General features: G+C 39.4%; 3 protein-coding genes across 5 annotated transcripts; 2 read left to right on the top strand and 1 right to left on the bottom strand.

The window, feature by feature from the left end:
- Positions 1-649: 649 nt before the first annotated feature.
- ly97.3 (lymphocyte antigen 97, tandem duplicate 3) lies at positions 650-9259 on the bottom strand. Of its 3 annotated transcripts, none has more exons than XM_042429411.1 (4): positions 9180-9259; positions 1694-1763; positions 1162-1284; positions 650-879 (listed from the first exon to the last, which is right to left on the bottom strand). In XM_042429411.1, the coding sequence occupies exons 2-4, from the start codon at positions 1740-1742 to the stop codon at positions 773-775; spliced, it is 279 nt and encodes a 92-aa protein (XP_042285345.1). In that variant the 5' UTR covers positions 1743-1763; positions 9180-9259; the 3' UTR covers positions 650-772. The 3 variants fall into 3 exon arrangements, with proteins under 3 accessions (XP_042285345.1, XP_042285344.1, XP_042285346.1); XM_042429410.1 differs by having other exon boundaries at positions 9143-9227; XM_042429412.1 differs by lacking the exon at positions 9180-9259 and adding an exon at positions 2105-2192.
- Positions 3713-6470, top strand: LOC121909045 (gamma-crystallin N-A-like). The gene is made up of 4 exons (XM_042429409.1): positions 3713-3849; positions 4123-4371; positions 4816-4961; positions 6203-6470. Exons 1-4 carry the CDS (start codon positions 3829-3831, stop codon positions 6336-6338), a joined length of 552 nt encoding a protein of 183 aa, XP_042285343.1. The 5' UTR covers positions 3713-3828; the 3' UTR covers positions 6339-6470.
- LOC121909044 (activin receptor type-2B-like) lies at positions 8981-22092 on the top strand. Its single transcript, XM_042429408.1, has 11 exons — positions 8981-9550; positions 11714-11921; positions 14449-14564; positions 15437-15588; positions 15864-16007; positions 16122-16265; positions 17043-17191; positions 17381-17495; positions 17930-18068; positions 18340-18470; positions 18745-22092. Exons 1-11 carry the CDS (start codon positions 9499-9501, stop codon positions 18937-18939), a joined length of 1545 nt encoding a protein of 514 aa, XP_042285342.1. The 5' UTR covers positions 8981-9498; the 3' UTR covers positions 18940-22092.
- The last annotated feature ends 617 nt before the right edge of the window (positions 22093-22709 follow it).

Raw genomic sequence — 22709 nt, 5'->3', positions numbered from 1 at the left:
TAAACTGAAGAGGGTTCAAGATTCATGTGCAGGGAGGATAATGATTTAATGATTACAGTGGAAAGCAATACAGAGCATAAAAGTTTAACTCGAATCTTGTGTGTTCCAGCTTTTTGTTGCATAATAACTAAATACTGCTTCTCTGTGTTTTCTTTTGACTTTGGAACAGTTAGCAGACTGCAAACGAATACCCGAGTGAACAGGGTTCATATTGCGAAAGACAACCAGAGCTGTGTTTTGCTCCCGTGCTGTACTAACAAGAGATTTGTGGGCAAGCTATTTAAAACCACTGAAAGCCAGTGGAGACACCTAAGAATTGGTGTGATTCAGTATGCCCAGTTTTCTTCCATCTTTGCTGGGAGCAGCAGTGTTGTAAATGAGCTGAAACAACCTGAGAGACTTTTTAAGGTGACTTTGAGAAAGTACTGTTACAATAAAACAACCTGCTGGGAATGAAAGTGTGGATAAGTCTCTTTTTCTACATCTAAACATGAATCCTGTGATTCCTGCTTTCTTTAGTATGACAGTGGCAGACTGTTATTGATTTGATGTGGCTGTTACACTTGAAAGAAACAAACTCCAAAGATTTCCAGACATAAAAATATGAACAGGGACACGCTCTTGTTCAAACTTTTTTATTTGGGGTTACAGAGTGAAAAGTAGCTGCTTCAAATTAATACATGCAATCACAGTCATTTGGTTTAAGTGCCTTGCTCAAAGGTACCCTAGCACACTTTTTTTTCCTTTTACACATAATATTCTTTTTTGAATTTTAAAAGGTGTTGCACATGTCATCACTACAGCACTTGATGTCAATGTATGCATTCATCTTCAACATCTCACAGTCTGACAGAGCCATGCATTTCTGGTATTGGCCATCTAGGAAAGTAAAAAAGGAAAAAGTCGGCTTTTAACAAAAACTTGCTTTTATTATGTGCAGTAAGTAAGTCACACAATTCACAAAGCAGTTGACTTTCCATGTAAAATGTTATAATACTTTACTTGAATCAACTTTACTATGATTAGCAAGGATGATATACTTAATTGTGTTGTATTGGATTGTAGACATTCAGTCATTTTTAAAAAAAAATGCAAACCTATTCTTACATCCCTGTTGTAATGAAAGAATAGTTGAATACTTGAGTATGGTGAGAAACTCACGTGGTGCTCTGAGGAACTTGGCAGCAGCACAGCCGTCCTTCTCTGGTTGACAAGTCTCCACACTGAGCTCACAGGTTCCTCCAGCCTTTTTGGAGACACATCGGTGACAGTTCAGAGCTTCACCTGAGAACAGAGAGAGCAAGATAACATTCATTCAGTCATTGTGTCTGTAATTCTTTCCTAATATGGTTGATTTGTTCTCTGTAAGAATCTAATGTGGGGTAATTAGTATTTGCAAGTTATTCATAAGGATTAATTCAGTCTACTTGGATGTTAAAGATGTGCATGGAGCCACGTAGGATAATGTTTTTCCTTCACAAGTAAGTCATTTGTTTTTTTTGCATAATTACTTTCATCTTTATGACTCCTACTATCTGTTGCAAAGTGAAAAAAAAAATGCCTTTGAGATTTTGACAGGTCTACAGAGACTGTGCTCCTGTGCAGTGAAGACTAATAAAGGTGAAAGCAGACCTCCCTGTTGCACAGCAGCAGAGGTAGTGTTTATTCAGTGGAGAATCAGTGACAGACTCACCAGCTGTAAACAGCAGGGCGACGCTTAAAGCCAAGACCAACAACTTCATTGTTCTGTTCAGTGCAGCAGCCTACGAGAGATAAAGCACAGATTTGATGATACAATATGTGCAGTACTATCAGCATTCAGTGTGAATCAGTGTGAGACATAACTCTTTCTACAGTCTTTTTTTGTAGAGGTGATTATCTGATCTATCTATAGTGTTATAGACATTCTGGATAAACAAAACATGTGTATCAGGCTGCATGCACGGTGATATTGACATTCAATGGCAAAAATTTACAGCTAACATTGATTTTTATTAAACATGTTTCAAAAAAGCATTGAAAAAGTTAAATACACAAAAAAGGAGAATGCAAATAAGAGAATATATTCATCCCCCCCAGAAAAGCTCTTTTTATGTGTACATACCTTGCTGGTTTGTCTGTCTCGAATTTGGTCAATAACTGAGATGTATTCATCGACTCTCCCTCTTTTTATACCCGTTCATACTTTGTCCTGTCATGGTAACATCCATTTAAATGGTCTATCGCTGTTAAGTCTATATGCTTAGCACCTCTACTTGCCCTGGGTACACTGTGTTCAGGAGTTAACAGTTTCCCAATGCTCAGATTCCTGAATTATGCAAGAGGTGCCCACCCTTTGTCAACTACTGTATATAATATATGAGACTTTTGCAAATATAAATGTATGCATTTGTCACGGACTCATAGATAAAGATTTGTATTAGTGGGATTTATACCTTAAGAGGACAAGAGGATATTAGTCAAAGGTACAGTATGTTTGCTTTAGGTGCATGAGTCTGACCCATATGATGTGTAATACCTTTGGCTCAGTGCTCTTTATCAAGCATCAGCACTAGAGCTCAATGGACTCAGTATAAAGCATAAAGTCTGAATTGACTTGAACCAGCACTTGACATAAATCTAATGGAAGAGAATGAAACACTGCAGCCAACTGTCGTACAAAGAGATGCTCCACAAAAGATTTTCTTTAGTGCAGCAGAAATATCACAGATATTCAGAATACATTGAGAGCACTGCTCCAATACAAGAATAGTTTCCTAAAAACAGCAGTAAATGCTGTACAATAAAAATGTTAAGAATCCATCTGTCTCCTACACACGCATAGATTACTTTTGGTGTGTTTTTTTTGGTGTATTAGCTGCAACTAGTCTGTCAGAAAGAAAAAAAAAAACAGTGATGAAACCAGAAACCTCAAACAGGCCAACTGGTGAACAAATGGACTGACATAAGCTTACATAAAAGTCCACGTGATTTTTGAATCTACACACCTCAGACAAATGTTTTACACTACTCATGGCTATTAATGTTTGCTTTAGTCCAAATCTACTCACTAATCTCTAAAATTCCACTCAAGTGCAATAAATCATTCCACATTTTGTGTTTTATCTCTACTGTAAATGGAGAGAGAGGGATCTGCTGTCATGGAAAACAGGTTTTATCTGTTTTGTATCCTGCCCCGCCTGCTTAACCTTAAAAACTGGTGGTCTTTGATGTCGTGGCTGAGAGTCTCCACCCGGATTTTCATGGGTCAAGGTCTAAACTGATCCAGGGATCCTCTCTGGATCAACAGCAGAGAAACAACAACAGAGAGGTTCCTAACATAAAAGCTGGAGGGAAATCTGTTTGGAGTGAGGAATCTGAGCTGCTCCGCTCACCCCGATGCCATCAGAACTCAGACACGGGACCACACCTCATTATTTCTACATTTTCCCAGTTACTCATCCAACCAGACATCTTGTTCTCACTTGCTCATTCATGTCCTTTCACCTCTGCTTTAACCTTCCCTCTGTTTGTTTTCCTCCTCGCCTGGACGCAACCCAAATATTACTCTGCAACCGCGACCCAGTGCGACATCACTCTCAAAGCCCAATCAAAGCAAAATCTCTCTCACTCTATTGTTCCGCCCTCCAGAGCCAAACTCCAATATCAGCACTGGCACATGTAAGGGAAACTGTCCATGTGGCAAAATGTCTAAACCCCCCATTGTTGTGCTTTTGTTGCCTCGGCCTCGCGATACCACCACGCTCTCTGTCCGCCATATATATCTGGGTGGCCAAATTTTTCCACTCTTATACTGTGTGACTAGTTTGGAACAGCTAACAGTGGAAAATGTCTCAGTACTCAGGAAAGGTGAGTACCACAGCAAGGAGTGCGATGCAGCAGTACAGCCCTCCCAAACCTACGCAGTTGTTCACCAACAACATGTCAATGCAAAGGCATCACAAAGACATCAATGTAGCTGACTGGTGCAAACCTCAGATATTACTTTTAACAGTGTTGAACGGCACTTTTTGCATGATATCTTTCTAACTATCTGTTATCCCCCCACGAAAGTGCGCTTTCTGTACAAGTATCTGTTAGGAGAAAAAAAAAAATGTAATCTTCACTGTTTTGGCAAAATAGATTGTGTTCTATGAGGGGAAATGTTTCACCGGGAGGAAACTGGAGATCTGCAGCGACTGTGACAACTTCCAGGACCGTGGCTTCATGAACAGGGTCAACTCTATCCGTGTGGAGAGCGGGGCCTTCGTCTGCTTTGACCACCCAGACTTCAAGGGCCAACAGTACATTCTGGAGCATGGAGAGTACCCTGAATTCCAGCGCTGGAATGCCCATAATGATCACATGGGCTCCTGCAGGCCAATCAGGATGGTAAGTGTGTGTGTGTGTGTGAGACCCCAGGGACAGACAAATATTTGATTGGTAAAAAAAACAAAGCCAGACAGGACTGGCATATGTGCGGCCTCATCTGTTTTTCAGACTAATCAAAGTGAGAATCATTTGGACTACTGAGGTTTCTAATAAAGGAGCACTTGTAGCACAGACGCATGTTAGCAGCTTGCAGGTTTTCACATCATTGACACTGACAGCTGAAAGAAAAACCACACATTCATTGCACTTCAGACGTAGACTGTGGGCTATACATGTCGTCCCCTACATATACATTTAACCTTTAGAATTCTATAGGTACAAGTGTTTGAGCGCACATAAAGTCCTTGTCACATATAGGAGAAGGCTTTGGTGTGCTTTGCAGCGAGGTGAAGGCGAACATTGTTGCTATGACTCATCGAGCCGGCATGTCATTATCCTCCCCAGCATGGAGAGCACTACAGGATGGAGCTGTTCGAGGGAGACAACTTTTCCGGACAGTGTGTGGAGCTGTGCGACGACTGTCCATTCCTGCAGGCACGAGGCCTGACCAAGAATGTTGTTAACTCCATCAAGGTTTATGGAGACGGAGGGTACGCACAACATCTCTGCAAGGGATAGTTAACATTTGATTTAACCAGTGTAGAGAACATAAGACTTTAAGACTATTATAGTTTATTGTACTTCATTGATAGACTGTATTTATGTATAATTGATCACTTGTGTGACCCTATCTAAATTGTTAAAGGGTTAGTTCAGCCCAATTACAAAAAAGCACATTTTCTCATTTGCCTCTTGTGGTATTTAACCATAAGGGATAGTTTTGGTTTTATTTGGCAAGTAGCTGACATATCCATCTTGTGACATTTTGGCCACCATCCCAATACAAAAGAGATGAATGGAATTTTGTTTTCCATTATTAACTTTTGTCATTATTAGATAGGAAAGTCACAAGCTGGCAGCAAATGGAGGGCGAGAGGATGGGGATGACATGCCAAAAAAAAAAAAAAAAAAAAAAAAAAAAAGGTCCCCAATTGGACTCGAACCAAGCATGTTAAACCTCCTCCACTGAAAAACTAAGTTAAAAAGGCTTTAACACTAGCATCCCTTTCCAGAAACAGTGTTCTTGTTACTCTGGATGATTCACAGATCTCAGAGTTTTAAACAACAGTTTTGATAGGAACTATTTCTTCAGCAATAAATAGTTCCAATGAAAACTGTTGCCAGTGGGACCTGTGTATTATCCAGGATAACCTTGACATTATTTATGATGAATTCAGTTATACTTTAAGTGCTTTAAGTCCCACTATTTAGCATTTATAAGCAGAATACAAACATTTAATAAATGTAGTATAACATGATATAAAATTATTATGCTCTTATAAGCAGATACGGTAAGTAAATGTATAAATGCTTATTAATCAGCAGTACTTATCAGCAAATATAACTTCTCCTATGAAGACATATTTTATATCATTACATCTACATCTATATTTTCATTCATTATCTGTTTTAACACCAACCACCACTAATAATTGCCCACATGAGGAGTAATAGTTTTTGGCAAATATATTCATAAAAGCTTATATCTGCTTACAGAACAACTACATTATAATGTGTTATAAACCATTTATTAACTGTTTATATACTGCTATAAAGGCTATATGGGGGGACTTAAAGTAGACTTTAATTCTTGGCTATTAAAAATCAAAGCTTTAAGCATCATAAACAAAATTGGGCAAATAAAACCAAAACTATCTGTATGGTAAATACCAGATATTGCATATTTATATTCTTATTTCATGTATTTTTCAATTTTTTTTTGAATACACAGCTGGGTGTTGTATGAGGAGCCTAACTACCGTGGCCGCATGTACGTCGTGGAGAGAGGAAACTACAGCACCCACATGGAGTGGCAGGCGGAGAACCCCAACATCCAGTCTGTTCGCAGGGTGGCAAACTACTTCTAAACCATGTCGGTTGGCAATGTGACTGAAGGAATGAGATCATCTGCTGAGGAAAAACGCGCCACCACTCTGTCTAGTAATCTCATGCTGACTTTGTGGGGCTGTAAAATAATAAAAGCTGAAGAAAATGTTTGACATTGCTTGTTGTTTTATTTTTGTACTGATTCATTCAAAGCCTGAAATAAAGTAGTGATCCGACACTATCTTCAATCTTATTTCCATTTTTTTTTTCCCTCCTTTTATGCTCACTCAGTGTGAAACATCCAACTTAACCATCACATTCCATTGTAGAAATGGCCAGAGGCTATGATTCAGGTAATTGCTTTCTATTATACACCATAACTACAAAACCTTTAAGTGCCGTGCTTTTCCTCATACTAATGGGTCCATTACCAAGTAACATGAAATATTCTGGATACCACTGAACACAGATTGATAGATGATGATGGCCATTTTATTTATCCAGGAGGGAAATTAAATAGTTTTACATGAACAAACTCGCAGCCCAGTAATCAAAATACTACCTTTCAACACACACTTCCCTCTTACAAGTGGCAGTCAGCAGTGAACAATAGAGACTCTGTGTCTTCCCCACACATACAGTGCATAAATCAAAAGTGAAAGAGAGATATTGCACAGGTAGAAGCAGTATCTGCACCTGCCCCGGGGAGCTCTGCTACCACCTAGTGTCATTTATCTATTTTACTGTGAAGTCGAGACGCTCACCTCAGGGTTTTCAAATTGACTTGGGCTTTTGCAACAGCAGTGACACAAACGCGCACATACAAAATATCTGGATCAGGATGTTTTGGATTTTGATATACGTACATAAAAACAAAGAAAAACACCAAAACAGGAAATCACATTTTAAATAATCCACATTAATGTTTCTCCAAAATTCTCCATTTAGTTTTTATCCACCTAAAGTTTGTCCAACAAGCTTATATCTAGCTTTTCATTATATTATAAATGCAACATATGCATTACCTATTCATGCTATGACCAATGAATAAGTGGTGAAATCCTTTTTACAAATACACTATTAGCTCATAGTTTCATGTTTTTTATGTACCACTGCATCATCCCCCCTCATGTTCCCATTTCTCTATGTCACACCGTGGTTGTGGCTGGTGAACCTTTAATGAGCACTCATGTGCTTTCTCTTCCAACTGTCATGACAACAGAACATCTAGCTTTACAAGGTTTCACTCGTGGCCTCTATTGAGTTACAGGGTCAATATAGGATAGCTTAATGAGGAAATGCTTTGTCTTGAGTTACACTCGACGGCACTAGTTTAAGGGCGATTACCTATAGCTAACCTTATTCCTAAGCCATTTGCAGCACGAATTGGCTCAGTGTCACCAACATGTCATTAGTCTGGATGTCAAAGAAGAGAAAGGGAGAGGAACCTGCCAGCAAGGCTTAATGGTTTTTTAACAATGTCATTGCTGATTTTTTTTTTTTTTTTTGAGATGATGGGATTGATTATTTTACACAAAGGATGTCCGTTTTGAAAGAGTGTGTCTTAAATGCTATGTAGAAAACTATGTGTAGTGATGTTCTGTATTCTGTATTATTCTATCACATACTCCTAGATTGGTTGCTCTAATGGAGGTGAACATTTCTTCTTAACTGGGGAGATTACAAAAGAGAAGCATACCCAATTAGTCAGTGGAAAAGAACTTGAACCTTAACTCTTTTGAGGGAAATACTTCTAAAAGTAATTGTCTGTTGGCTCGGAGACTTGATGAGTAGTCAGCCTGATCAGCCTTTATATTTTTGACACAAAGCACCCAATTATTTATATAACGTCTCAGATGATTTGGCAATTATCCACAGAAATACCACCAGCTTCTAAAAGGATGTTTGGAAATTTGGGAAAGATTATTGTCATACACTTGTAGTTCCTGTTTTGTGATAAGAATAAAATGCATTATGTGGCATGTGGTTTGGCTCTATTTTGGTTTTTGCTGTGTGAGTTATATTTTATATTTAACACTGTGCGGTGGTGAAATGAGTAATTAGAACGAATAAATTTTAAATAGCATTTATCGAATCCTGTTACTTCAAATTAGGTCAGCTATTTTTAGCACGGCCACTTATGCATAAAAGATCATTCGGATAGAGAAAGAAAAAAACTGATTTTTTCTTACTGCTTGTGCGGCTATCAGGGATATATATGTATCACACTGACAGACTACGCCGTACTGTATCAAGGCATTTATTACAGAGCTGTAATAAATATTTATACCAATACAGTAAATCACATTAAAATATAGGCTGTATGTCAGCTTATACTTCGTATGGGGTAAGATTTTGCAGTGACATACTGCAAGATTTCGATACCGATGCGCGTTATTTTTTAAAAAGAGGTAAAAATACTGCACTGCAATATCAAATAAAATGAAAAAGAATTACGTTAAACTGTCATTTAAACCCAGGGAAAACGGATAAGAACCGAAAAGTAGACTGTAAAACAGCAACTCTGATCACAGAAAGTGCAAGTGTTGTACTATCAGCTGCAACCGGGATAATTATCAACGTGGGAATCACACATCTTTCGCCAACACCACATATCCCCCCTGTTGGGGTTTAAACGAGTAAAATAACGTAATAATTGTCGACGACGAGCAAAAATAAAGTCGTTTCAGGCGTGTATCTACGGTGTCGCGTTAAGGTCACTCGCTGGCTGCCTGAATTCCCCTCTTTGTGTTTACACATCCGGGTTTCCCTGTTTGCAGCCCATTCCCCATTTAGAAGCCATTTTGGACACAGATCAGTAACATGCATGTAAACCCCAACCGACCTCCCGACGCAGCGGTGCTACTATCCAAGTGAATAACCTTAAAAAGAGCGCTGGGCTTTCGTCTCGGATGGTTTAACAGCTTCCCATTCGCTTTTTGGATCCGCTTCCGATGCGAAATGCTGCACCTATTAACGGACTAACAGCCCGGCAGTTAATTAATCGCTCCTATCTTCTCTTGCAACATTGTTGCAGCGTCGCGGCTATTGACACGCGTTGTGGTGGTGGTGGTTAGGCTGCTGGAGGGACCGGGAGGCCTGTGGTCGTTTTGATCCTGGACTGATATTTTTGGACAACCTGAGTTTTAATGTTCGCGACGGAAAGAGGGGGGAATCTCTGTCCTGTATTTCAAACGGAACATGTCTTTTTCATGGCTGACTTGTTCACTTCTTCTGGGAACTTTATGCGCAGGTAAGCTGCTATTGTTGCTCTCTGAAATTGCAACAGTTATAGCGAATCGTTCATCCCGAAGCAGACACACACACATATATATATATGTATATATTTTAGGTGTTAATTTTCTGCGTTTGAAATTTGGACTCGCGAACGAGTTTATGTTTGTTAGTTGTTTCAACTTTTTTTTTTTTTTTTTTGGCAGTGAGTGCTACTGTGGAGATTTTATACCTATAAATCGCCTTTTCTCTGTTTGTACCTGTTTTAAACACTCGATAATTAGCACAGCAACAGCTTTGACTTATTTAAAAAATTCAAATATTTTAAACACTTTTATTAACCATGTAGTATTTCATGCCGAAAAAAAATGATTAATATCCAAATGTAAAACTGTTGCGTTCCCCTCGCCTTTCTTCACAGAGGCAGGAATAGAAGGCAGCAGCTGCATCAACATCCTGAAACCTTATAGGCTACATCTCAGGTCTGGACTCTTGTTTGTGGTTACAGCCTCAACAAGAGCCTTTGGAAGAAAAGAAAAGAGAGACAGAGAGAGAGAGAAAAAAACACTCCTCTGTACTGATTTTCATAAATCAATGGTGTTTGATTTGAACAGACAGCAGCTGTCTGCTCGTCTGAAGCCAGGTCTTTACCCTGAATTGAGGTTACTGTTACACACTGTGACTTGCTACCACGTGAAATTGAGCATGAGGGTTGTTTTTCTTTTGTTTAGTGTTTTTTTTTTTTTATAATGCAACTCATATGGGAGATTTATTGTATGTCCCACACATGGATATCCTTCTCTCCCTAGCTAGGTATTCTACAAAGAGTTATTATGACAACAATGACACCCACTTCTCCCCATCACCAAATTTTTTTTTTTTTAAGTTATTCCTCGATTTGTAATAAAAATTTCATTGAAGCACAGCTGACTCTTGTGTGCCAAATAGCAATGGGCTAATGCCTTTATGCTTTATAGATTAGAGCTTGGGAGTGTATAGTAAGCTGCTTCTCCAGAATTCATGTTGTTGTGGTGTAAGCCTCAGTAAGTGACAGAGGGAGGGGGGTTGGGGAATGATCTTGTAGTAAAAGTCCTCCCGGATCATGTGACCACAGATATCAGAAATGCCATCTCTGCTCAATGGAGCATTGAGCATCACCGCTGTGTGTGTGTGTGTGTGTGTGTGTGTGTATGTATGTATGTGTGTGTTTTTCCTTACTACCTTCCTTCCCTTCATACTTAATAATGAGCATGATGTTTGGTCATTGCATGCATCCCTGTATGCTATAATGAAGTCCATTGTATGCTGCTGGACAGCTAAATGTATGTATGTGTGCCTCTCTCTCTCTCTCTCTCTCTCTCTCTCTCTCCCCCTGTGTGTGTGTGTGTGTGTGTGTGTGTGTGTCTAATGGCTTGGTGGGGGTAACACTGGGGGGATGGGCAGCCTCCTATAGGCAGGGATTTAAAGAGACAGGCACTATTTTTTTCTGTGAACAAAGATTAAGCATGAATGTCCGAGCCGTAACGTGAATGACATTTACTGGCCTGTTATCTGCTTCATTGTTTCATCAAAAACACGTCTTCTACATGTTGCGTGCGTTGAGTCCCAACATTAAATCATTAAAGAGGAAGAATAAACGCAAATTCAGCAACATTGGGGGGAGATTGACAGCCATTGTTACGTTTCGGCTGGGTTAGGGGAAAATTCTTCCTCCTAAATGACAGTAAAAACCCTTTTAAAGAAGAAGGTCTTATCTGTCTTTCCAGATGTGTCATACTTCAGAAGGATCCAGGAGTCCTTATCTGTAGAAGTAGCATGCTGGTGTGTTTCTATACAACAGCAGGGGCATATCATTGTTTCTCTAAAGCTAATTAAATCCTGTCATTTTTCCTCCTTTTTTTTTTTAGTTGTTACTGTCTGAAAAGATCTTTTAGTGAACGGGATTATGCTGAACTACTATTCAGCAACAATTTCTCAGCCCAGAGGAACTCCCTTTTTTTTTTTTTTTTTTTACTACAGAGGGATCCCAAATTTGGCTGTATGCCAAAGTGCTGATAGAGGCTCTTCTCTGAGAGGTTTCTTAGTGGCAACGAACGGCTCCTGCACCATATGTCTTGCGCTTCCACTGTTGAGTTTCGATTCATTACAATGTGAGCTGACTGAGGCCTTCTGTCCATCTCAGGGTACAGTCTGGGCGAAGCAGAGACCCGGGAGTGTGTGTACTACAATGATAACTGGCGAACGGAGAGGACCAACCAGAGCGGCTTCGAGCGCTGTGAGGGGGAGAAGGACAAGCGACTGCACTGTTATGCCTCCTGGCTCAACTCCTCAGGGACTATCAAGCTGGTGAAGAAAGGCTGCTGGCTGGACGACTTCAACTGCTATGACAGGTCAGGTCACGGAGCGAGGTCATCGCCACCGTGCGTTGACATTTATAATTTAGGTATCTGGCTCATGCCCAGAGTGAGTGGCAGCGAGAGAACAGAGAAATCTGCCTCTGTTACCCACACGTGGTTCAATATATCTTCATTTATCTGACCCGGGGCGTTCTCAGGGACAGAAATAAAAGGTGTTGAAAAGATGAGACGATTAATCAATTATTTGACACACAATAATTAATACATTGCTGAAATCATGGCAAAAGTTTGCAAGCTCCAGCATCACAAATATGAGGATTTGCCCCTTTTCAATTTTTTTTAAATATTATTCTAAATTAAGTATCTTTTGGGTTTTGACCTGTTGGTTGGAGAAAACATGCAATTAAAAGATTTCATCTTGTGCTCTGGGAACATTTTACAGTCGAAGCAACAGATTAATCACCACTGAAAATTGATAGTCGCGGCCCCGAAAAGGTCTAAACCTGGCAAACATGACGTCAAATAAAGAGATTCAGGAGGCTGTATATCACCAGATTAGCTGTGGTCTCTCTTCATTATTGATTGATTTTTGTTCATTTACAGTACCTTTTATCAGTAAATCTCAACACAGTTCAAACAAGTAACATAAAGGGTGAGTGACGAAAAGCAGACCGACATTCACACCACAAGCAAACTAGCTCTGCAACTAATGATTATTTTCCTTATTGGTTAAGCCACCTATTGTTTTCTAGATTAATTGATCAGTCATTTGGTCTGTAAAATGTCAGAAAATGGTGAAAAATGTCGATCAGCGTTTCTCAAAGCTGAACCTACAGTCCACAACCCAAAGACATTAAGTTTACTGTCATGAAAGACTAAAGAAACATTAAAAAAAATCACAGTTGAGAAGCTGGAATCAGATTATTTCTTTAAAAAAAGATAATTATCAGAATTGTCGCAGATAAATTTACTGTTGATCGACTGATTGTTGCAGCTCTAAAGCAAACACATGTAAAAATAAAGTACATACAGATGGCAAACACTGCATATGAAGCTTAATATACAAGGATATGGATTAAAATATACAAAATCAAATGTATACCTGAAGGTATGTAGCTTACTGTGAGCACACATGCAACCACCTATACACACACACTGCATATCAAGTCTAAATTATTGAATGTGTTACATAATTCAGACTGTAAGGCCAGGTGTACAGGCTGAGGTAGAGTGAAGTAATGTGAAAATGAAGTTCATGATCTTGTTTTGAGAATACCGGGACCAGGCTTCTCTATTGAGAACTTCTTTCTAAAAGTAGGGATTTATGTCGGGCGAACGCTCCACAACCAGCAGCTCTCCCGTGTATTCTCTCTGTAGAAATAACCAGATAGCCCGCCCCGACGGTGCAGAGTACAGCTCAGTGTCCACAGCACCGACGATGGCAGAGAGATACGGTGGCACCGGGCCACTCAGGATTTTGTAAGTCACGGGGAGAATTTTAAACAAGCCTTTTATCAGGAGCCAGCGCAGAGTTGTGTGGCGTGATGAAACTTTTCTAGTTTTTTAATATTCCTGCCGCAGCATTTCAAACAAGAGCCGGAGATCTCTGGTGGCTCACCAAGGCAAGGCACAGAAAAGAGAACTGTAATAATTGCTCCTACATGACACGTTCTTTGTGTATAAAGGGTTTACCATTAGCTGCCATTAAAGTAGTTCATTTCTGCATTGATTTGTGGCCTTTTCATGTGTTAGACTTCAAGGTATTTCTGAGCAGATTTTTGAGAATTTCGGGAACAAGTTTGTGTTTCTTGAAGAGTAATTAATAACTGCTATTTTGAGTGACAAATTAGCACATTAATGATAATCAGCAACTGAATATCTTAAACCAAAAGCAGTTTTTTTTTTTTTTTTTGAAAGGCGTTGCTGGAATGGGATGCACGCAAATTGCAGGTTTTGATGCAGCTACAAATTTGTTGACAGTTTCAAGGGAAATTGCTTTGAACTGAAGTGCTGTTGGCTGTAATTATAACTGTAGAGACAGTGCAGCGGGACCTGGGAAAAAAAAAAATATTCTGATCAGTTTCATGTGAGTGAAAAGTGAAAGACGACAAAGATTAAAAGTGCTGTTAAAGAGCAGATATCTGCAGTTATGTGCATACAGGGTTAGAAACCTTGTGATTCCTATGAGTTTGGGATAAGCGTTTTTAGCGTCCCTTAGGTTGATAATTAAGATTAATAAGATATGTTCTCGGTAAAACAAGATTTTGCTCACTCAAGTTAACAATGTAAACTTTGTCTGCTCATACAGTGGCGCCGTTAGTAGTAACCAACACGGAGGAGCGCACAGGTTAAAGCCAGATTCCAGGCAATAAACAGAACAAATGTAACTTTGTCCGTAGAGAGTTTATGTACAGCACAAAAAAACAGGACCCAGACACTCAAATTGAAGTCTGTATCTCAAAACATTGCATTAACGGTTGTTAAAATAGTTTCGACATGTATCTGGTTTCAGCGTTTGGTTTTCTGAGCAATAATGTAGGTGTGTCGTCTGTCGCTTTAGGCAAGAGTGTGTCTCCATGGAGGAAAACCCTCAGGTCTTCTTCTGCTGCTGCGAGGGCAACTACTGCAATGAACGATTCACCCACCTTCCTGACATGATTGGCAATGGCAGCCGAGGTGAGTGGCAAATGCATCCTACATATAGCACAAGCAGAAAATAGGTCTTTGCTTTTCCCCTCAGATTAGTGGGATTGAAGCTTAGCTATGCATCTAGTAGTAAAAAAAAAAAACCCCATGTGTATCCTGTTATGTTCAAAACACATGTATTTTATACATACATGGCAGTTTTTCATGAATATTGCTAAATGATGTCTTCTATATCTGTGTGGATTAGAACCACCGTCAAAAATTTTTAAAATATTTAGCTAATTGACATTGTAGTTTTCCTGAAAGTGCGATCAACACGTGAGACTGAAATTAATAGCATGAACACATTCTTAAATACAGTGAATTGAGACAAAGCTGATATTGAATTTTGCAATTCCCTGTTTGCTGAATGTAAAAGTACACCATGTTCATTTGCTTTTTGGATCAGATTAGATTTTATTTGCACAAAGGATACAATAAAAATATTACACAGTAAAAAGTTATATTAAATTGTGCAGGAGAGGAAGGAAGCCCAAAGGCCTTATACAAAGTCCTCCCCTTCATCTCAACAAATCAGGAAACATACTGAGTCATAAAACAATATAACATCAAATAGACAAAGAAACATTTACAGCAAAAAACTAATAGAATTGCAGAATTCAGTATCCTTATTTGTCCAGTGCTGCATCCCAGCTAACTAGTAGATTTCCAACAACCTATTTGTTGCATTTCTACAGACCGTGCAGAGACTAATTTGCCAGTTGAGGAAGAAGATTGGACAGTCTAGATAAAATGTTACCCTGCTCTTTTAAAAACAGGTCTCACAGTCCGTGAGGGATGCTGATAATAACCTACATGTCATAAAGCTGACATGCCGTAATTACTCTGTTCCTCCTTGACAGTGAAAATCCGGCCTCCACCCCGAGTGCCGTCCCTGCTCAATGTGCTGGTGTACTCCCTGCTGCCTCTCTGCGTGCTGTCCCTGGCCCTTGTCCTGGCCTTGTGGATGTACCGCCACCGCAAACCTCCCTACGGCCATGTAGATCTGAGCGAGGTGAGACAGGCCATACTTCAGTCTGACACACTTAAAGTGGTAGTCTATGACAGCTGAGGCACTGCAAACATTTTTTTTTCCTCCATTTGTTTTTTTTTTCTGCCGACAAAGTTTGAGTTTCCAGACTGTTTGTCACTCATGCTGGCTGTTGCCGCTAATGCTCATTATACAGGTCTTCTGTTCTTGTAATGTTTTGTAGAAGAGGCGGGAAAATCTTTTGATATAAATTCAGCAGCAGAACAGGAGTAACTGGTTTTACTTGTTTTGTTATTCAGGATCCCGGACCAGCTCCTCCATCTCCCTTGGTGGGTCAGAAACCTCTGCAGCTGCTGGAAATCAAAGCCAGGGGGCGCTTTGGTTGTGTTTGGAAAGCTCAGTTGATGAGTGAATATGTTGCTGTAAAGATCTTCCCTGTTCAGGTGTGTCATCATCTATTCAAGGCACAATTTTTTTATCTTGTCCTTTTGCTGTTTAAAAGTTCTTGTATAAATCATCATAACCTAAACTTAACTATGTGGATTTTGTGTTTACAGGATAAGCAGTCATGGCAAAATGAGCGGGACATATTCCTGACTCCCGGGATGCGACATGAGAACATTTTGCGTTACATCGGAGCAGAGAAGCACGGAACCAACCTGGAGACAGAGCTGTGGCTTATCACAGAGTTTCACGAAAGGGTGAGCACACATCTTCCCATATATATTATATATACACACACCCACCCACACATACACACACAAAGATATATATATATATATATATATATATATATATATACCCACATATAGCACATTCATGTTGGATATAGGGCTTCTATGTTGACCAGCACTGCTGGATATTTTCCAATATTGGCAGGGGCCTTTATTTACCTCAACAAAAGAGCATTACTGTTTTTATTAAAGGCAGAGCTTTATTACTTATGGCAGGACTGCAGCTCCAAGTATATGTAAGGGTGATCTTAGAGCTGCTTAGATTTACACAAATTGTGTAGTGTAAAATTATTACAGGCATTTGATGTCAAATACCGCTAGTATCAAAAATATCAGCAATAATGAAGTAAAATGATACCTTTTTTCTGACCTTTAGGCTACCAGAACATCCTGTTCATTGGTCTTGTCAACAGTGGTATTATTATATCAACACAGGATTAAACAGTAACTGCCTTAACCACAACGTAGCATTATGTTTGTATAATGACTGGTATCACCTTTATCCATAGACATGATGCTAACAGTTGCCATGAGTGTATACAGCATCTCTTTTAGTTTCAATGTTTTAATTTGTGTTGGTACTTTTAAATGATATTTTAAGCTTTATTGTAATAGTTTAATATCTGGAGTAGCAGATAAAGTGAAATAATCTACACACATCTTCTTCCACACCAAGTGACATTAATTAGAGTTCCATCTTTAACCCTCGATCCTGACTCTTCCGTGTGTTTCGCATGTGTGCAGGGATCATTGACAGACCACCTGAAGGGTAACACTGTGACCTGGAGCGAGCTGTGTCACATAGCAGAGACCATGTCCCGCGGCTTGGCTTACCTCCATGAGGACATTCCGAGCTACAAGGGAGAGGGGCCCAAACCCACCATAGCGCACAGGTAGGGGGAAAAGCATACATGGCTCCTGGCTCCAAACGCTGAAAACATAATTGCACCTGATTTTTTAGCTCAAGCCTTTGATTAGTACTGCCTTCTCCTGGTTATGCTTGATTTAGGAAAAATTTGCCCTTGAAGTACATACAACATAATTACAACATTGCGATTATTGTCCCGAAATTAAATTCCCAGGGACTTCAAGAGTAAGAATGTTATGCTACGAGATGATCTGGCTGCAGTCATTGGAGACTTTGGACTCGCTGTACGGTTTGAACCAGGAAAACCTCCAGGAGATACTCATGGCCAGGTATACAATCCCTTCATTTTTGTGTTTCTACAGTTTCTTCATTCGCTCTATGATACAAGTCCTACTGTCACCTGGGTTTTGATGAAACATTCACATAAGCTTAATATACAATATGCAGGTTCTCTAGTAAATATTAACTTGGAAAAAAGAGAATATTAATGCTGTGAATTTCCTATTGAGAGATTGAAAAGAACTCAAAACTGTTAATTCAGGCAGCAGAGTGGTTTAAAAAAGGTTTGGACACTGCTGCTTTAAGCAAAACCGGCAGCCAATCAGGATCCTGTTAAATACAAAAGCATTATTTTGCTTTGCTTTATTTGGCTCAGCTAATAATTTTACCATCTGTACATCATATTAGCTCGATAGCATCAGTAGCCCTCAAAAACCACATCCTTGCACACGCTCATAAAGACTCATTTCCCTTGTCCTGCCAGGTGGGTACGAGGCGTTACATGGCTCCAGAGGTGCTGGAGGGAGCCATCAACTTCCAGAGAGACTCCTTCCTGAGGATAGACATGTACGCCATGGGCTTGGTGCTGTGGGAGCTGGTGTCTCGCTGCTCAGAGAACGACGGTGAGTCAAACAGTGCAGGAATGCTGCTTCTTCGCCCACAGGTGAAAGGTCACCCTGCTTCAGGCTGATCCAGTAAACAAAGGATTAGTTTTCGTTTTGCCTGGGAAAGCTATCTGATGAAGGTTAAAGGTGTAATGTGGTTAAAGTTACTCTTTCAAAAAAAAGAAAACCGGTTTTCATTTTGCTGACTTTTCAATACTGTGCTATTTTTCCCCCGGTCTGTGTGTGTGTAATGTGCTTTTCATCCTGTGGCCTTATTGCCTCTCTTCAGGTACAGTTGGCGAGTATATGCTGCCGTTTGAGGATGAAATAGGCCAGCATCCCTCCCTGGAGGATCTGCAGGATGTGGTCGTGCACAAGAAGATGCGTCCCGTCATCAAGGACTGCTGGCTCAAACATCCTGTGAGTAAGAGTGGAAGAATTGCTCCCGCATTTTCAGCTGCAAAGCCAGGATGTCATACATCCTTTTTTCCAGGCAATAAAGCTCGATTATCTGAGGTCATGGTTCTCTGAATCAGTTATGTTTTTCCTCTTTCTGAAACTTGATTAGCGTTCACTGAGAGATTTATGTCTTTATGAAAGAACTTTTTCTTAACTGTTTGGGTTCAGTAATCACGCCTGTTCATTTAAAAATATTCATCTATTAACTCCTCTAATGTCGCGTTTGTGGCTGCAGGGTTTGAGCCAGATGTGCGAGACCATTGAGGAATGCTGGGACCACGACGCAGAGGCGCGCCTGTCCGCCGGCTGCGTCGAGGAGCGCATCGGCCAGATAGCCAGGACGATCAGCAGCACTACCTCAGACAGCCCCGTCTCCATTGTGACGTCTCTCACCAACGAGGACCTACCTCCCAAAGAGTCCAGTACCTGAACGGGTGACACCATCCTTCACCCAGGCTCCTGACTTTTTATTTTTTCAAATCCAAACTCAGCGGATCTCCGTGAATATTTAAAAACATAAAAAAAAAAAAAAAAACACTAGCAAATTGAATGCAGCTGCTATTTTATCCCAATACTGGTATTTTTTTTTTTTCCTGTTTTAATGTTTTCGGTGTTAAGTCGGATCTTACTAACACATCCATCTGCTGTAGTTTTGAAGTAGTAATAAGCTGTGCGATGGGCACGTCTGATAACACCCATGTGTCAAATCTTAAATGTCGTCATTACCTCATGTATTTCTTTTGTGTTAGTCTATTTTTTATTACCTCATGAGTTGTTCTCTTTGTTGTTTTTCCTGTCTGGTCATGATCGTCTGCGGCCAAATGAAATGAACCTTTGCTCCAAACCTCGGACGACGTGCTGCACACCTAGGAGGAACCGTTTTGAGACTGTTAGACGAAATATATTCATCTTCCTCAGGGGTCGAAGCTTCTCGGAATTTTTAAACTCGAGTGCGCTCCCTTATTTTAAACCTGTGAATGCCTCAGAATGAAAAAAAAAAAAAAAAAAAAAGATCAAAACCCGATCGGAGCACAGCTGTTTTATCGTAAGGGAGGGAGCTAAATGGGAGCTGAGCAGTTGTATTAGACATTTGGACTTCTTGAAGATTTGGGACAAGCGTCTTGTCCCTGGGGAACTACCTCTCAGGTATCCAGTAGGCTTCTTTGGAACATTTTCTCTAAGTTGAGAGCCAAGCTATCCAGCTCGCTATCATGGACATATTCCTGGATTCTTTTTTTAATTGTAGAAATTCAGAGTTACTCCTTTGCCAGTGCCAGGGGCATTGACGGATGCTGTCTGGAGTTGCAATGTTACACATTCTTGATTTTAAACTGTGTGTTGTGCGAGCGTATGTGTGTTCGTGTGTGTGTGTGTGTGTGAGAGAGAGTTTGAAGACTAAATGATATGAGATGGATAGAGAGCGTGTTATAAGTAAGAACCATGGACAGGTAGTCGGGGTTTATCCTTGCGTGGGCCATACTTGAGTAAGCAACATGTCTGTTTTTAATTTTCATGGGTGTTTGTTCAATAGACTCAGTCGGACACCAGTCCCCAGATACCTCAGTCACTGTACGTCATGCAAGGAGAGCTCAAATGGTTGCCTTTGTCTCAAATGCAATGCCATAGTGTATCATAACATGAATACCATACATTGAATGTCCGTTATGCTGCTGTGACTATTCCAGGATACTCAAGGATTTGTAGATGTACATGTATTCTTTGTTAATATAACGCTAACATGTGATAACTATCCATGATATTATGTGAGGCTAATATTCTGTTTTTTTTTTTTGTCTTTTTCTTTGACTGGGTAAGCCCTCAGCTGCTTACTCCTCCAGACTGACCTCAGATATTCTGACAAGTACCTCAGGCTTTTTCTACATGTATATCAAGTTGTGTTATGTATTTTATTGTGTTTTAGTAGTTGAGATATTTTATTGCTGGTTGGGTCTCTTGTCTGTGGAGATTTTTTTTTTTTTTTAAATAGAGCCTGACCACAGTGTTAATGCTGTACAAATCTAAAAGAAGAGAGGCAGATTCTTGTAAATAGACCTGTACACACAGTTGCCGAACACTGATCTGTTTTTTTTTGTTTTCTTTTTTTTTTTTAATAAGAAAGCAGGGCATTACTGTTCTCATTTCACAGAAACAGAAAAGGATTTCCAATTCCACCTCTACATATTTAAAAGTCATTTTGACAACTAGCCCTGTGATTATATATATATTTTCAGAGTTTTCAACATAGGAGGGTTGTGTTACTGATTTCTGTGAATAATGGTATCAGTTCCTCTGGATCAGAAGTTGTGTAGGTAGCACTTGCATTAGAAAGCTTAGTGTGTATACCATCAAAAGCAAGCAAACAAAAAGAAAAACAACAAAAAAAAAACCAACAAAAAAAAAAAATATCCCTAATGGTTTGTTGGCGGGTGGCTTCTGTGACCGGCCACTCGCTCAAAATGCCAGTTTGAACAGTATTACCTCAATATTAACCCGCTGATGTGATGTTCAGACCTGTTCAGTGATAGTTTAGCCACGTCGGACAACACACAGGCTCATCTGTTGTGCTTTGATTAGTGCTGTGGAAAAGATGGTGCTTTTAACAGTGGTCTGTAACGCTTGCGTCTGTGCAGTTTTGGTGAAGGACGTATATAAAAAAAAAAAAAAAAGAAAAAAACCCATCAATCAATACAGAACAATGTTTTTAGTGTTTGGAAATCATTGATGTGTTTATAACCACATGATTGATAATGCAGCCCTATTAGGAGTTATGTAAACAGTGGCATGTGCGTGGTCCAAGGGTCCAGCAATATTTATTATACAGCAATAGTCATTTGAATATCATAGTTCAAGTCAACTCATTAAACTCAGCTGTGACTTAGCAGTTTTCTTCTGCGTATCAATAAAAGTACATCTCATCACACCTGGATCATGTTCTGATGAGGACACATGTTAAAGCCTCCTGATAGGAAAAAAACACAAAAAAAAAAGCTGTGGGTTGAATTATTATGTGGGAGCTGAACGTGACCCAGGTGCTTTCACGTATTGTGCCAGAAAACAACGATCACAAGAAAATCTACGGTGATTGCTTGTTACCTCCAAATGCTGTCTTACACCCAGCTCTTCTGAACAGAAAAACCAGTTACCTCATGCAGTACCTCGTTAGTAACACTAACATGGAGTCAGTCTCATCTTCAAAAAAAAAAAAAGGAAAAAAAGCAAAAAAAAACAACGTATCAATTATCGTGTATATATTTACTTGACAAATGTAAAGGGTTTCTTCCTTTTCATGTGTGAATCCTGTGAAAGCAAAATCCTTTTTTTTTTTTTTTTTTTTTTAAATTTTACAGTCAACATATTGTTCATTTCTCATAGTGTGAATGGATGTTTGACTGAATCGTGTGACCTTCCCTGTTTATGTGAACTGTGTGTATGTGTGTGAATGTGCGGTCTGTGTTGATTGGTTTCACTAAACAGTACGAATGGTAACTTTATCTGTGCGTTGAAATGCTTAGAAATATAAACTAGATGAGAATACATCCATCTTTTTGTATATTAAAATAAAGACAAACACTGATTAACCATGTACATTGAATTATTTGTTTTTTATTCACATTTACTTTACAGGGTTTGCACACACACTTCATAGTTAGATGAGGCATTAATTAGATGAAAACACAAAATTTGATGTGGGAAACTACATGATTACATTAGAAATGCAAAATATAGACTGTACTATTTATAATTTGTAATTTCTGAAAAAGCACTTGTGTTTTGTGAGTATTTCCAGTTCATGTTACTTGTACTTCATAACATTTGAGAGGTAAATATTGTCATTTATACTTTACTACATTTATTTACTATAGTTAAGAGTTATTTTTCTGATTCAGACTTTACATACAATACATATGATCTCAAGTAGTGTAATCTCCAATAACTACTGAATAAAAAGCAGTATGTATGTGAATGCGTCAGTAAAAAATTATAATATACTGAGAAGCTTTTACTTTTGATACTGCAAGTACTGATAATACCTTATTCTTTTACACATGTGAGATCTTGAATGCATTACTTACCTGTAATGGAGTAGTTTTACTTAAGTAAGGGATCTGAATACTTAACACCACAGATGTGCAACATCCTCAACCTAACCTCTGCTAGGGTTTGGAGTATGAGTGTTGCTTGGTTACGTTTGTACACTAG

Source organism: Thunnus maccoyii, chromosome 12 (assembly GCF_910596095.1).
Source record: "Thunnus maccoyii chromosome 12, fThuMac1.1, whole genome shotgun sequence".
In the NCBI taxonomy this organism is placed as follows: Eukaryota; Metazoa; Chordata; class Actinopteri; order Scombriformes; family Scombridae; genus Thunnus; species Thunnus maccoyii.
Note: the sequence above shows the minus strand (reverse complement) of the source record. Positions and strands in the feature narration are given on the sequence as shown.